At 37.5% G+C, this 14,180-nt stretch overlaps 1 protein-coding gene and 1 non-coding gene across 3 annotated transcripts; one reads left to right on the forward strand and one right to left on the reverse strand.

Moving 5' to 3' along the window:
• The first annotated feature begins 557 nt into the window (after positions 1–557).
• On the forward strand, positions 558–10,329 carry LOC122071313 (probable protein phosphatase 2C 10). 2 transcript variants are annotated; one of them, XM_042635643.1, is made up of 7 exons: positions 558–755; positions 837–938; positions 1,106–1,272; positions 1,958–2,197; positions 2,303–2,579; positions 9,558–9,712; positions 9,797–10,329. In XM_042635643.1, the coding sequence occupies exons 3-7, from the start codon at positions 1,234–1,236 to the stop codon at positions 9,935–9,937; spliced, it is 852 nt and encodes a 283-aa protein (XP_042491577.1). In that variant the 5' UTR covers positions 558–755; positions 837–938; positions 1,106–1,233; the 3' UTR covers positions 9,938–10,329. The 2 variants fall into 2 exon arrangements, with proteins under 2 accessions (XP_042491577.1, XP_042491582.1); XM_042635648.1 differs by having other exon boundaries at positions 559–755; positions 1,965–2,197.
• A 2,733-nt stretch (positions 10,330–13,062) lies between these two features.
• On the reverse strand, positions 13,063–13,135 carry TRNAA-UGC. Its single transcript has one exon. It is a non-coding gene; the product is annotated as a tRNA-Ala (tRNA).
• Between the last annotated feature and the right edge of the window lie 1,045 nt (positions 13,136–14,180).

Genomic DNA, 14,180 nt, shown 5'->3' on the forward strand with positions numbered 1-14,180 from the left:
AAAAAAAAAAAAAAAAAAACTATTTCATATATTTCATATGATAGAAAGTGATTAAGGTCTTTTCACTTGGCCATTTGGTATCAATATTTGTTTTTAATAAATAACTGGGTCAATTCATAAGAGATAAGAAAGAACCCAACTTTTAATGTTTTATCTTCTTCCATTTTTTGACACCAACGAAGATTAGAATCTTGATTACAAGAAAACCCCTCAAGATTAATAAAACTAAATTACAAATGAAAAACCAGGACAAAGAGAGAAAATGATAAGCTACACATTTAATAAAAAAAAAAAAGGCGTGAAGAACATTTCCCATTTCCATGTGTGGCATCATCATACAGAATTACAGACTTGTGGGGTGAATAGTCAACTAGAAAGTCAAATAGTTGGAAGGGCAATTTGGGTGTATTAAGTTTTACCGGGTCAAACTTCATAATTCTATCAGATAGCAGGGGCCTTTTAGTATTCTTACTCTAGGAAAGAGAAATGAGAACCCCCCTTTTCTCTCTTTGCTTGCAGGTGAATGTGAAAAAGAGAGAGAGAGAGGGAGAGAAGTACCAAAATATGAGCAAAGACAAACAATAGTAGCAAAGTCAACAGGAAAGAAGTAAGCAATTGTGGCAGCCTTTTTTATGCACTGAGAGTAGCCCGAAAAGGTTACAAAGTGGGGGAAACACAACAATCATCGATTCCTTTCATTACCAATTTCTTTATTGTTGACAATTCTTTATATATGTGATCTTCAGAGTGGAAAGGTTTTAGATGTTCTCACCTTCTCACTTTTCTTCGTTCCTTTATTTCTATATATCATTTTATAGTTATAATAATACTTGTAGGAACGAAGAAGAGGAAGAACTACACCCAGCTCATCTATGGTCTTTATTTTGCCTTGTATTCTAAAGTAAGGAGATTGGTAGATCGGGGAGAGAATATCGAAGGTACCCATCTCAAATTTTCCACTGTTCTTCATCTTCTTAACCCCAACCCCTCTTTTCTTGGTTTCTGGGGGGAAGGAGGGGGGTTGGGTTGTTATTATGGGGTTTTGGGCTTGTTTTGATGGTGCGTTGTGGTTCTTAAGATTGGATTGCTAATTTTTATGTTGCAGTTTGTGAAATTCGGGGAGAAAACGTGTTATTGGAGGTGGGTTTTGTCTGAAATTTCGATTGGAGGTTTTTACCAGAGTTGGTCGATGTTGAGAATTTAGTGCAAGAGGTTGAGGTGGTGATAATTTATATGGATAAATTATGCTGCTTTAATGCTGCCTATTCTCAGGTGAAGCTAATTCTACACTGTTTCGTTGTCTTCGTTAATTATTCTCTGTTTTTCTTTTTATTTATTTTTTTAGTAAATTACATATGTCATGTCTGTTAAATAGACTCTAAAAGGGTATAGGATCTATTGAATTGTCGAGTGGTTTTATTTTTTGCCCGTTTCGATGTTGATTAGAGTGCGCGACTTCTCGCTCCACTTTTTTGCCAGTCCTCTGTACTTCAGTTAGGGTTGAAATTTAATTCTGGGGTTTATGCGACAATTGATTTTATGGAGGGGAAATTTTGATTACAGGTTGCTTTCCATCTAAATGGGTTGGTCATGTTCTGCCGCACAGACTCACATCGACAAAGCTTTCCGCTTAGCTGATTTTTGAACAGTGTATCTGTTCTGTGGATGAAGATATTAAATGCGGCAATAATTTTGTACATATTTGAAGTTCAATATCCAGCTTAGGTGTAGACTACTATTGTTAATCCTGGAAAAAAGGAATCTTTTGGTTTCAGAAACAACTGCAATTTTGAGATATGTTGCGAGTTGAAAAAAAGTCCTTTCTTGTGTACCAAAGAAAGAAAAAGAAAACAAGTTTCTGTCTCTTTGAATACTAAATAGGATTGCTTTGTTTGTTTGATTATCTTTATATGTAATTTCTTATTATCTCAAGTTAAAATTAGAATTCTGTTTTTAGCTTGTAGGAGTACAGTCCACAAGTGGCTCCGGTAAGGGGAGAAGCAGTCAGGGTCCAATCAAGTATGGATTTAGCCTCATGAAAGGGAAAGCAAATCATCCCATGGAGGATTATCATGTTGCTAAGTTTGTTCAGATCAAAGGACATGAGCTTGGGCTGTTTGCAATTTATGATGGTCATTTGGGGGATAGTGTACCAGCTTACCTGCAAAAGCATTTGTTTCCGAATATCCTAAAGGAGGTAGTTTGTTTCTTTTTGAACTGTAAGGCTTGAATATGTATGTTTGGGCTACTTATATCTGTGTACAAAGGTTCTAATCTTATGTTATGTGCTTTGTCAATGTAGGAAGAGTTTTGGACTGACCCCAATAGATCCATTTCGAAAGCCTATGAGAGGACTGACCAAGCAATTCTTTCCCATAGTCCTGACCTTGGACGTGGTGGGTCTACTGCTGTTACTGCAATTGTCATAAATGGTCGAAAGTTATGGGTAGCCAATCTTGGAGATTCACGGGCAGTTCTTTCAAGAGAGGGACAGGCAATACAGATGTCAACAGATCATGAGCCTAGCACTGAAAGAGGCAGCATTGAGAACAGAGGTGGCTTTGTCTCAAACATGCCAGGTTCCTCAAAACAGCCATTGACTTATAAGTCTAATTCTACATTTTTTATGTTTGTGAAAGATATGTGTTCTTACTTGAGTTGTTTGGAAAAGATTGATGGGGTCCATGCTTTTCTCAACCTTGAAGTCGGAGACTCTCTCTCTCTCCCCCCCCCCCCCCATTTGTCCTTTTCTTTTTCTGCTCTTTCTTTTATTGTTTAATTTTATAAGCATTTGGCAAACTAACTGCAATTTTGAGAATTCTTTTTCCTCTTTTCAACTTCCTTGATGTGCATATATTTTGGTCTTTTCAACTTGTACATGGCTATGCACCCAGTATGACATTTGGTATCTAGTCATTAGCTTATTATGTGCAAGAAATCCTGTTAATCAATAGATTATAGCAGTGAACCAAAATATCCCTTTATTTTATGAACTTATCAATCATAGTTGCTTGGTGACAAGGACACTGATATTGGTAGCAGCATGGATACAATTTGTCTGACACTGCTGTGGAAAATCATACAGCTTCTACGAAAGACAAAAGCATCTGTGTTTGTGTCCAATATGAAAATGAATACTGTATAGAAGATGAAATGGTATAAATTTCTTGCGTGAGTGTGGGCCAGCATGCATTTTTGTGGTATTTAGTGCAGAACACTGAATATCCAACCTACTTTGTTCATAAAGTTACCTAAATAAAGAGTGTTAGGCATTTTTCTTCATAAAATGTAATATTATAAAATGTGACTAATTATCTACCTCTCCTCCCTCTTCCAAAAATAAATAAATTACATACGTATGGTGTTTGCAAATTAGCGCTAAAGCAGGAAATGGTGCACCGAAACTTGGATATCTCTCAATTCCATAACCCTTTTAAATATTTCTCAAGATTACACCCCTCAAAATGAGAGACATAAAACCTTGGGTTATGCTGATGTTTTTCCCTTGGCATCTCATTAAAGAGTTTATGCAACTTGTTCATTCTATTCTACCTAGCCTCTATGAGCCCCTTTCTGATTCTACAAGCCTACAACTTATACGTGAGGTTGATGCTGATTTCATATGTATTTCGCGTTATTGTTATGCGGCGTGTTTTGATGGAAAACTTTTCAACTTCTTTAGTTCTTTTAAACTTTGCTTCAATCAATCAAATCCATATGTAGAAGTAGAACTACAAAGCTTTAGGTTTACTTTTGGCCTAGGATCCTTTTTTTTTAAATCTAGGTTACTGCGGATCCTTGCAGGTATTTTGAATGAGAAAACATACAGAGAAAGGCTTGACTAGGTTATTCCGTCCTTAGATCACATATTGTTCTGCATCATATTACTCAACTCAACCCATCGGAGCCTTATCACAACTACATGGGTTGAGATACATGAATGTTGTTCCGTCATTCCCCTCTATCTGGGGCCATATCTCCCATGAAACAATGAGAACTCATTTTGTACTCCCTGTTGCTTCAGCACCAGTTAATTTGGTCTTCAACTTGCTCTGTTTCTTTCGTTCTTCTTCATGTTGTTGTTAATCACCATTCTACATGGAATTTTTTAGTTGAGGAACACTTCTATTTTCTTGGGGAGCAACATGAAAATTCAATATTGATGAATAAAAGTGAGATAGGCAGGAGCCCACTCAGTTCATCTTCAGGATGTTTGTACACAGGTCAAAGATGTCTGCACAGTACAAAGTACAAACATACAAAAACAGCCACCAAGCTTTGTCTCTATTAAGAGATGAGCAACCACCCAAATATTCAGTGCATCTGCTCCTTTGGACAAGTTTGTCAGTAGAAGTCGATAACCATGTTGTTCTAAGGTTGTAAAGTTCGAGCATTATTCTCTGGGCACCTCAAGATTATTTTGTTTCAATGTAATCTAGTTGATTATGACTGAGCATAGATTCCTTGTACTTTCCTCTGCATGATTCAGGTTTTAGAGTATCCCTTATTATGTTGGTTATGGGACCCAAAAAATAAATCCAAAAGTATCTATGCTTGCCAAGGAATCAAGAGGCAACACTTAGAAAACTAATAACAAGAATTCAACTACGACATGTAGGGCTTGGAGAAGAGTGGAGGATTGGGAAATGTGATAAATAGGGTAGAAGAGGAAGAAATTAATGATAGATAATCAAATCAAACCCAAGTTGAACAAACTTAAAACAAAAGAAAAATTGGGTCAAAGAACCACTGGGCCAATAGAGAATTGATTGTCCACGTCTAAAGATAAAATGGGGATGGTTTATCAAGAGAGAAATCCAACAACAGAACAGACTTTTTAATCAACTGACAGAAGATTTAATAGTGATTGATTTGAGGTTTAATGAAATGTTTTTCTGATGAAAGAGTTTAATGAAATGTTGATGATGGATTCAAACCTGATTAAGTTTTAAAGAAATATTGGAAGAATAAAAATTCTAATCCAAGAACTGATGGAGAAAACATAAATCCAGATCAGGAGACTAAGCTTGATGAATATTACCCAAAGATGAAATATCTAATCTTTAGCTTGAAATCTGATCATATATTTTAACAAAGAACTTGTAAAGTAGTAAATTGAGGCAAGAATTAATCAAAACAGCAGCAATAGTGGCAAATAGATCACCCAATCAGTAGCACGGCCAACACACAAAAGTATACCCACAGTCGACCAGAACAACTTTATTTAGTCTCCTAATTGAATTCCTTCCCAATGTTCAGCAGGCCTTCTGATATGTTCTGTTATGAGGAATGTAAGATACCAGCCCATTTGTAATTGGCTTGGGAGTTTCACTTCTCGGCTTCTTTTACTCTCTATCTGCACTTCTCCAATTACTTATGAGATGATATAATATCAAAGGCCTGAGCTCAAAAGGATTTCTGAATATGCACACCAATTATACCAAGCAACAGGGTGTGCAAGTTGCAGGTGTATAGTGTATTCTTTCTCCTACTTACATAGGCAACATCTTTTTGGAACTGTCCTGCCTTGCTAGTTAGATGGTTTAGTGTCTGGATTTTTTCTTGTGGCTGACCTTCCATAAGAAGAACCTGACGTTACCTAGAAGTCTCGATCTTTCAGTCTCCATCATCATTTGGAATATGATCCAGATACCCAGCTGCTCAATACATTCTCTAATGGTTTCTGACCTACTTGTTGCCAAGAGTGGTAATCTCTGTTGAAAAGTACCTGTTCACAGCACACCAAGTTCTTGTCTGCTGGCTCCATTCCTTATTGCTGGGTGGGTTGTAGAATTAATTTCCATAATTATCACTTTGACAACTAGATAGATAGCATACCATATTCTTGAATGGTGTGCAAGGTTATGAATTGCTGTGGTCTCTCATCTTGTACATTTTCTCTGTTGTTGTATCAGTAGCCTGTAATGTACATTTACTTATTATCCATAAAGCATTTCTTAAACCCCTCCCCCCCAAAAAATATATATATATATATATATATTTCTCATGTCTGGTCAGTTATTACTGTAAGGAACATCTTCCTGATCATAAACAGATGAGAGAGAGAGAGAGAGAGAGAGGTTAATCAAATGCTAATGCAAAATTTGGACAACTTTTTTTTATCTTTTTTCAATTGGGTAATAGACAAAGAACTTTAGATGAAATCATCCTCAATTTGGCGACTCAACTGAATTATACTGCACTTGAACAACATCTTCTAAGAAAGTTAAGATTGCTGGAAAGAGGAATTATTAGTCTTATATTTTAATATCTCACATGTCACTCCCCTTTTCCTTATCTCTGCATCACTAGAACAACATGATGCATTGAGCTGTGAAGTTTAAAGGAAGAGTGGATTTGACTCTTTCTCTATATCTGTTTAGTTATGCAATGATATGCATCTATTTTAATATTGTAAGAATGAGGAAAAAATGAAAGGAAGAGGAAGGGGTGGGTTTGGGGGGGGGGGGGGGTTTGTTGAGTGGTATTTTCTTCTTTAATATAGTTTGTTTTCTAGGCTTCTGATGGAACAAAGAGAGCTTACTGTGGATTAGGGTTAGTTAATATGCATGCACTTAGGATCAGTGCACTTTAGGTATATAATATCTGTATCTATCTTGGCTAATGATGATCACTTGTCATACATCTTTTATTCTTTTCTGAATTTAGTTTAGTTTTTACAATCATGTATGTAGATATGATTTTGGTTACTTAAAATGTGTGTCACCACTCTCATAGTGATCGAATCTCAAGATCTCGTCTCCTTTAGCAAGCAATCTGCTAGAATTTTTAAACCTGCTATGCATATGAATATTTCCGGTATGTCTATCGACTAGATCTTCAATATGAAGGGAGTTTGTGAGACATCAAGTGCTGAAAGATTTTCCCCCCAGTTCTGAATTTGAATTAGACGAAGGCCATTCTTGATGAGTAGGCCCTGAAAGAATTCTTGTAGAAGCGATAGCCATCTGATTTTAGAAGTTGCTGTCTCCCCACCATTTAACTGGGTTATCCTTCTGTTGCTGTTTTCATGGGTAAATTGACATAGCAACCAGTGATGGAATGCATGGATGAGAAACCATCAGACTTGAAGAGTAAGATCAGGTGATAAATTAGTTATCGTTAGAGCAGCCCTCTCAAGCATTCTCTACTAATAGCTTTTGCAGATAAGTAGTGACAAAGTAATATGGCTGTGGCAAGGGACAACAATTGGGACACAAATCAGGAATGTACCAGTCATGGGTGGGACAAGAAATGATTTTATGGCAATTCAGATGGGTGTTGGTGACGGTGGTGGAGTGAGTCCTTAGTAATCCATGGACCAAAGACCAATATCTTTAAGCTTAACTTTGCGGATACTTGTTTTGTGGCCTCTGATAAATGCTCAAAAGTGGCATATTATATAACTCTCCGGTGACAGAAATAGTTTGCTACCCAGGCTGAAGAGGGCTGTTAACAACTAGGAACTTGCACCCCTCCTTGCTCCGTTTGAGGTTGGAAAGAGCTCACATACAGCCATTTGGAGCAAAGAACATTGTCACGAGTCCATGCTTTCTTTCCCTCATGCTTCCTTTTCGGTCCTTTTTTTTTTTTTTGGGGGGGGGGGGGGGGAATTTTGGAGTGCAGCCTTTGTCCATCTGGTGACTTTTAATCGTTTAAGGAGCTGGGAATGGTTCTCTCAAATCTCTGTAGTATGTACTTAAGAGAGTTATTAAAATAGTAACCATCTTCTCATCTTTTGCCCTCTAGCCAAATATGTCTGGTCTCATTACCATGGACTCTGGGATTTTGGGCATATCTTGGTACCCTTAGTCTTTGCTATAGTTCATTCAAGTTGGATCCTTTCCAGTCCAGAATCATTAGCCACAAAAATTTGGTCGTTCACACCAACGGCTCTCTGCTGCCCATTCATTTTGAACGTTGCAACATGTAGGCATCTACAACCAGCTTAGTGTATTGTTTAGAAACCACTACTCTGGCATGTTTTAGAGCTCATATATAAAGAATTCTAAGGCATATCAGCTGCAGAAACTAGATCTGACTACTACTTGTTTCAGGAACCTCCTGCTTCTCTGTTGCCTATACTTACAAACCTTGTGTGGTGGGGCTTTCTTCATATTAAATTCCTTCAACTTACTGAGGGGAAAATGGAAGAAGAATAGAGCTTCAGGTCTAGTTTTAGGATTCTGTTGACATCCCAACTCCATTTTCAGGTCCATTTATCCTCAAATTTGTTTCTGCAGAGGCCACTCACATATGTTTTTTGTGTGGCCTGTACTTGTCAATTTCGTATACTGAGCTTCTTTTAATGATAGTCTTACAACTTTCAAGCTGGAATAGTTTCTCAACCCTTTTGAGTAGCTTGAGAGCTTTGGTTCTAGCTTTAGGATTCTGGTGACATCCCAACTCCATTTTTCACGTCAACATAATCCTTGAAGTTATCTGGCCCATCTGTGTTCAGAAGACTCCACTCAACGGTTGTGGGCATAGTTTTCAAGTCGACTGAAGGCGGTGGAGGGGCATCTAAGCACTCTAGGAGTGCATTACGTCTAGTATTTATGTTATAATGATAGTAATGCAACATAATCAATCTACTGTCCAAGCTCCATTGGTTTTACTAGCTACGGCCTTGTAGGATGGAAACAAATCTTGTCTGAGCTTGGGCCTGGGAGCCTGATGGTTCTTCTCAATTGAGTTTGACTTGTCATCTACATACGGGGAATGTAACTGATGCATAATTAGCCAAACAAGTAAATACATAGTTGCACATACCACCATACCTTTCAGTGGCACACAAACACATCCGAAGACACACACACGCATAGGGAAGAAGAAAGTGAAAAGGGGGGGGGGGTCTGGGGAAGATAAAAGCAGCACAAACAGAAGAAGTTAAATAGTGATACTCGAGGGTGAGGGTGAAGCTGTGAAGTGTCGAATAGTGATACTCTCTTCTCCTCTTTTTTGTTTTTCCATTTTTTTTTTTTTTTTGGGTACATGAATTAAGCATGATTCCATGTATCGCATGTGATTTACAATCCTGTACACAAGCCAATAAGAGCATTAGAGTAAGAATAATTTCATATATAATAAAAAATGGAAGAAAAAATAAAGCATACCACACTATAAGGCGTCTGCCTAGGCCACAATGGAGGCTAAGCACCCAAGGAGACACCTGGGTGACCACAACAGTGGCCTTTTCAGCATCCAAGCCATGATGGGATGCCTTGGACCCTCGATTGTGCCTAGATGCCTAGGCAATGCCTAGACAACTATGGTAGCGGGTGGTCTGATATTGATTGAGGAAGTTAAAATCTTTACCATTCATACAACTTAGTGTATTGTTATTGAGTTCGAATTGCAGATGCTGCAGGCTTGTTTGTTTTCAGCTTAACTGTTTGGTCTAATGTGAAGTCATGGTGTTGCTGTTATCCCTGTGAACAAAAACTTATTGTGTATTCGTGTTAAATAGTCTTGTGATATATAAAATGAAGAGGTTATTAGTTGTTTGTTGTCTATGTAATCTTAAATTCCAAGTGTTTTTTTCCCACCTAATCCAGGAGATGTCCCTCGAGTGAATGGCCAGTTGGCAGTTTCTCGTGCCTTCGGAGATAAGAGTCTAAAATCACATTTGCGTTCAGATCCTGATGTACAAAATGCTGAAATTGATAGCAATACTGATCTTCTTATCCTTGCAAGTGATGGACTTTGGAAGGTGATGCATCTAATCCCAAAAGCACACATTTTAGCACATACTTGTGCATGATTCTTATTTGTTCATTGGTTCTTGGTGAACCAGGTAATGGGTAATCAGGAGGCAGTTGATATTGCTAGAAAGATCAAGGACCCACAGAGGGCGGCTAAGCAACTGACAGCTGAAGCAGTAAACAGAGACAGTAAAGATGACATATCTTGTATTGTTGTTCGGTTTAGGGGGTAAAGCATGAGAGACTCATTAAACCCCAGCTGCAATATATACCCTAGGAATTGTTTTTATGGAAGCCACTCTATAGATCAACAGCAACTATGGGATTCGTCCTGAGTAGGGTGATCACCATGAAAACCCAGCATAATTATGAAACTACTCCACAGAAAGGTTACAACTTTCATTCCCCCCCTCTGCTCCCTTGTATATTTATTCTCCTTGGTTGTGTGGTTTGGTATTGTTTGATTTCTTCCAACATATGAAAGCAAATCTGATGTACACCATCAGCTCCCCCTTTTTTCTTTTTTATTAAATTTTTTAATCTCCAAAGGACAGCAGAGCTATGTGTAATGGAAAGGCCGGGTTTTTTTAAAATTAGTGAATGGAAAGTATGGTTTTGTTGTTCATGATGAGAATCATTATAAAGCCTCTGATGGAGAATTCCTGTGCCAGACATTTCAATAGATTTTGCTGCTTTGAGATGAGGTGATTTGGCTCAAATTCTGCTGATAAGCTCATGTTTACCTAAGATTCATCAGATGTCATTCCAAAAGATGGTTCCAAATGGATGCCTTTTAAGAGTAATAAGTGCCAATATTGAAAGGTGCTGAATTTTCAGAACATTTCTAAGTTGACCGTTTATTTTCATAGTAAAGATCTCTGAGCTGTCTAAATTTTAAAACCAAATGGTCACCCACAGATGCTTCATGTCTTGATGCATCTTTTGCTTGTAGACAGCCAAATAATGCCAGTTATGAGTGAGTAAATGTACTACTTTGCCAAATTTCCTCAATTTTTACTTTTGCATCTTTGAGACATTGAAGTCTGTTATGCCCTTTTAGCATTATAATTTTATTTTTCTTTTTTTAAATTCAAGGATTCTTGATGTTCTTTCCATTACCTTTCTCAATTTTATATTCACTATTAGTTCCGGATGAGAGTAAGGTTGCGTACATTTGCTCCCTCTTAAATCCTGTAATAGCGGGAGCCTTGTGCATTAGGTTGCTTATTTTTACCAGTTCCTATATGAGATTTCCTAATGCATTGGGAGACTGCAGATTCACAGTTTGGGTTTTCTCGATTTAACCAACTGATTCTTTAATAATATAATGCCATTATATGACTTCTCTTCCCCCTTACGATACCATTTTGTCTGCTCCTAATCAGTGCACTCTTTATGCCGCTTGCTCAGAGTACTTTCTCCTTAGATAATTAATGATCAGGCTGGGGCTTCTTTTGTGTGGTGGGCATGTTTGGAGTGGAATCTGCTGGTGATTAAAGGTTGAACCATTCAATCTGATCTATTCAGATAACTCTCCTTCATCCTTTTAGAATCATCATTCTTTTGAATACAAAGTCTGACCTAACCTTTGACACTCGCTCCTTCATTTTTTTTTGACATTCTTTGGCATCTTTTCTTCATTTTTATTGATGATTGCACCATGAAAACTCTAGAAAACCTTAAAAACATTTCTCCAATCTTTACTTTCAACTTTGTTTGAAATCCTTAAACCTCCATTGTCTGCTCCTAATCTGCCGCTTGCTCAAAGAACTTATTGCTCCTTAGATAATTAACGACCGGGCTGGGGACTTCTTTTGTGTGGTGGGGCATGTTTGGAGTGGAATCTGCTGGTGATTAAAGGTTGAACCATTCAATCTGATCTATTAAGATGACTCTCCTTCATCCTTTTAGAATCATCACTCTTTTGAATACAAAGTCTGACCTAACCTTTGACACTCGCGCTTTCTTTCATTTTCTTTGACAAAATCTTTGGCATCTTTTCTTCATTTTCATTGATGATTGCACCATGAAAACTCTAGGGCCTGTTTGATAACGTTTCAAGAAACACATTTCTGCCGTTTTCGTGTCTAGAAACGGAAAAAACGGAACAAAAAGCGTTTGATAAAGCTGTTTCGTTTCATTTGTTTTCAGAAATAAAAATTGAAATTTCTACCCATTTATGGTTCAAGAAACGACCTAGGCGAAACCAGTTCTTCTTGTTTCGCTGTTTCTGGAAATGACTCATGGCCATTTTTTCGTTGGTTACTATTAACTTCTAGAAACATGACTTATCAAACACTTTTAATTCCGTTTCTGTTTTTAGAAACGGAAATTTATGTTTCTGCCATTTCTTGAAACAGAAACGGCAGAAACATTATCAAACGAGCCCTAGAAAACCTTAAAAACATTTCTCCAATATTTACTTTCAACTTTGTTTGAAATCCTTAAACCTCCATTATTTCCACCTTCCCTCTAAAAAAATCCATGAGATCATGAAACTTAAGAACAACAAACCCTTACATGAAATTAGGGGTGTCAATTCCTAAACCGAACCGGTAAAACCGGCCAGATCGAACCGATAACAACACGGACCGAACCGAACCGAAGCCTTATTGATTCGGTTCGGTTTCGAGTATTGCAACCCCAAAACCAAACCGAACCGCACCGAAAACCGGATTAACCCGAAACCAAACCGAAATCGGCTCAAAACCCGGACCGAAACCAAAACTAAACTGGTAAGAAACCGAAACACTCCAAAATTCATTAAAAAAAAAAATCAAAATTTGCATAGTTTTGTATATATTTGTATGGAAAGTCGAATCCAAACTAGACCAAAAACCAAAACCAACCCGGTTACAAATCGATTTAAGAAACCGAAGACAAACCGAAAGCAAACCGCACCGAAACCGAAATCGAAACCAGAATTTCCTTATTGGTTCGGTTTTGGTTTCAACTTTTCCACACCAAAACCGACTCAACCCAGACCGAAACCAAGCTAGACCGACCGATTGACACCCCTACATGAAATCATAAAGGAGTGTAGTCACTAGAATTTGAGTAAAGAAGAAAAAAAAAAAAAGAGCAACCCGATGTACTAGACTCCCGTTACTACAGAGGAACAAGTATACGCCACCTTAAGATTCATTATAAACAAATGGATGGTTGAAACTTGATACCAATCCAAATCCTCAAGATTTTCACTTCATGGGAGCCATGAGAGCTTTTATAAGGAAAAAAAAGAAAAAAACAAGGAAAAAAAAAGTGAGCTCATATGTGTGCATCTTGTATCATCTTTATGATGATATTGGTGAGAACCCTATTCCACCTAATGCGTCCCAGTCATTGCTCACTTATAAACTGGAGATGCGAGGTATCGAACCCCGTACCTCTCGCATGCAAAGCGAGCGCTCTACCATGTGAGCTACATCCCCTACTTGTTGAGTATATTTCGTTATAACTTATATCACCAATAAATTTCCATTGTACAGGATTTCGTGGTTTCGAGCTCCAACTTTTATTGTACGTTATTCTTTCCTTGGCAGTAGATTCCTCTTTGCCAATATTGTTTAATAACAAATGGAGATTTTTTTTTTTTTTTTAAGAGAAAATTTTACTTACCAGTTAACACAAGGAATCATACACCCATCAAGGGTTTTAAATATCTACCCCTTATTTACAAATGGTCGGTAATATCTTTAATGGGTGAAGGAAAACTCGATTCATCAGTTGTCCCAGGAAAAAAACGAAAAAAAAAACAAACAAACCGTATTCCGTGGACCTTACCATACTAATGGTTGTTGATTGAATAGTTTGTTCAAATTCAATTCCATAGTATTCAGCTGGTTGTGGGTTCAAGTCTTGGCATACCCACTATTAGGGGTGTCAATCGGTTGGGCCGGGCTGATCTCGGTCGGGGCTAACTGGGCCTGGCAGTGTGAAACCCTGGCACCGTAAATGCTCGTTTACTTAAATGGGCCTAGGTTTGGGGGCCATGGTACGATTTGTAATCGGGCCGGTTAGTGTTGGGTTTTAATCATGCTACCTTAAATGGGTCTTTAATGGGCTACAAACCTACTTAAATCTAAACAGGCTCTAAACGAGCTCCCCTTAAAATTCATTTTTAAGTGGATTAAATGTCTATAAATCTTCCATTTGAACACAGTGAAGGTCATCCAAAAACTCTCCATAGTTAATCATATATGAGATCATGGTTGTTTCTTACAAAAAAAAAAGAAGAAGAGATTATGACAAGTACCAAACTGATTGATAAGAATTGTCTCCCCTTCATTCACTCTCTATTAAAACATCTCAAAAGACCCCATTTTATTTTATTACAAAGTTGGATGTAATACCGTGTTCAACATCATCTATCAAATATTTTTTATTACAAAGTCTTTAATATTATTTTTTATTAATAGTGGTAAAATAGGTATTTAGGATTTTTTAAAGGGGTTGAGTCGGTCAGGCTAAATAGCT

Source organism: Macadamia integrifolia, chromosome 2 (assembly GCF_013358625.1).
Source record: "Macadamia integrifolia cultivar HAES 741 chromosome 2, SCU_Mint_v3, whole genome shotgun sequence".
Classification (NCBI taxonomy): Eukaryota; Viridiplantae; Streptophyta; class Magnoliopsida; order Proteales; family Proteaceae; genus Macadamia; species Macadamia integrifolia.

Coding starts and splice junctions, on each gene's coding strand:
- LOC122071313 (XM_042635643.1), top strand. CDS start 1,234: ATGGATAAATTATGCTGCTTTAATGCTGCCTATTCTCAG. Junction 2,198..2,302: donor TTCCGAATATCCTAAAGGAG/GTAGTTTGTTTC, acceptor TTGTCAATGTAG/GAAGAGTTTTGGACTGACCC. Junction 9,713..9,796: donor CAAGTGATGGACTTTGGAAG/GTGATGCATCTA, acceptor TTGGTGAACCAG/GTAATGGGTAATCAGGAGGC.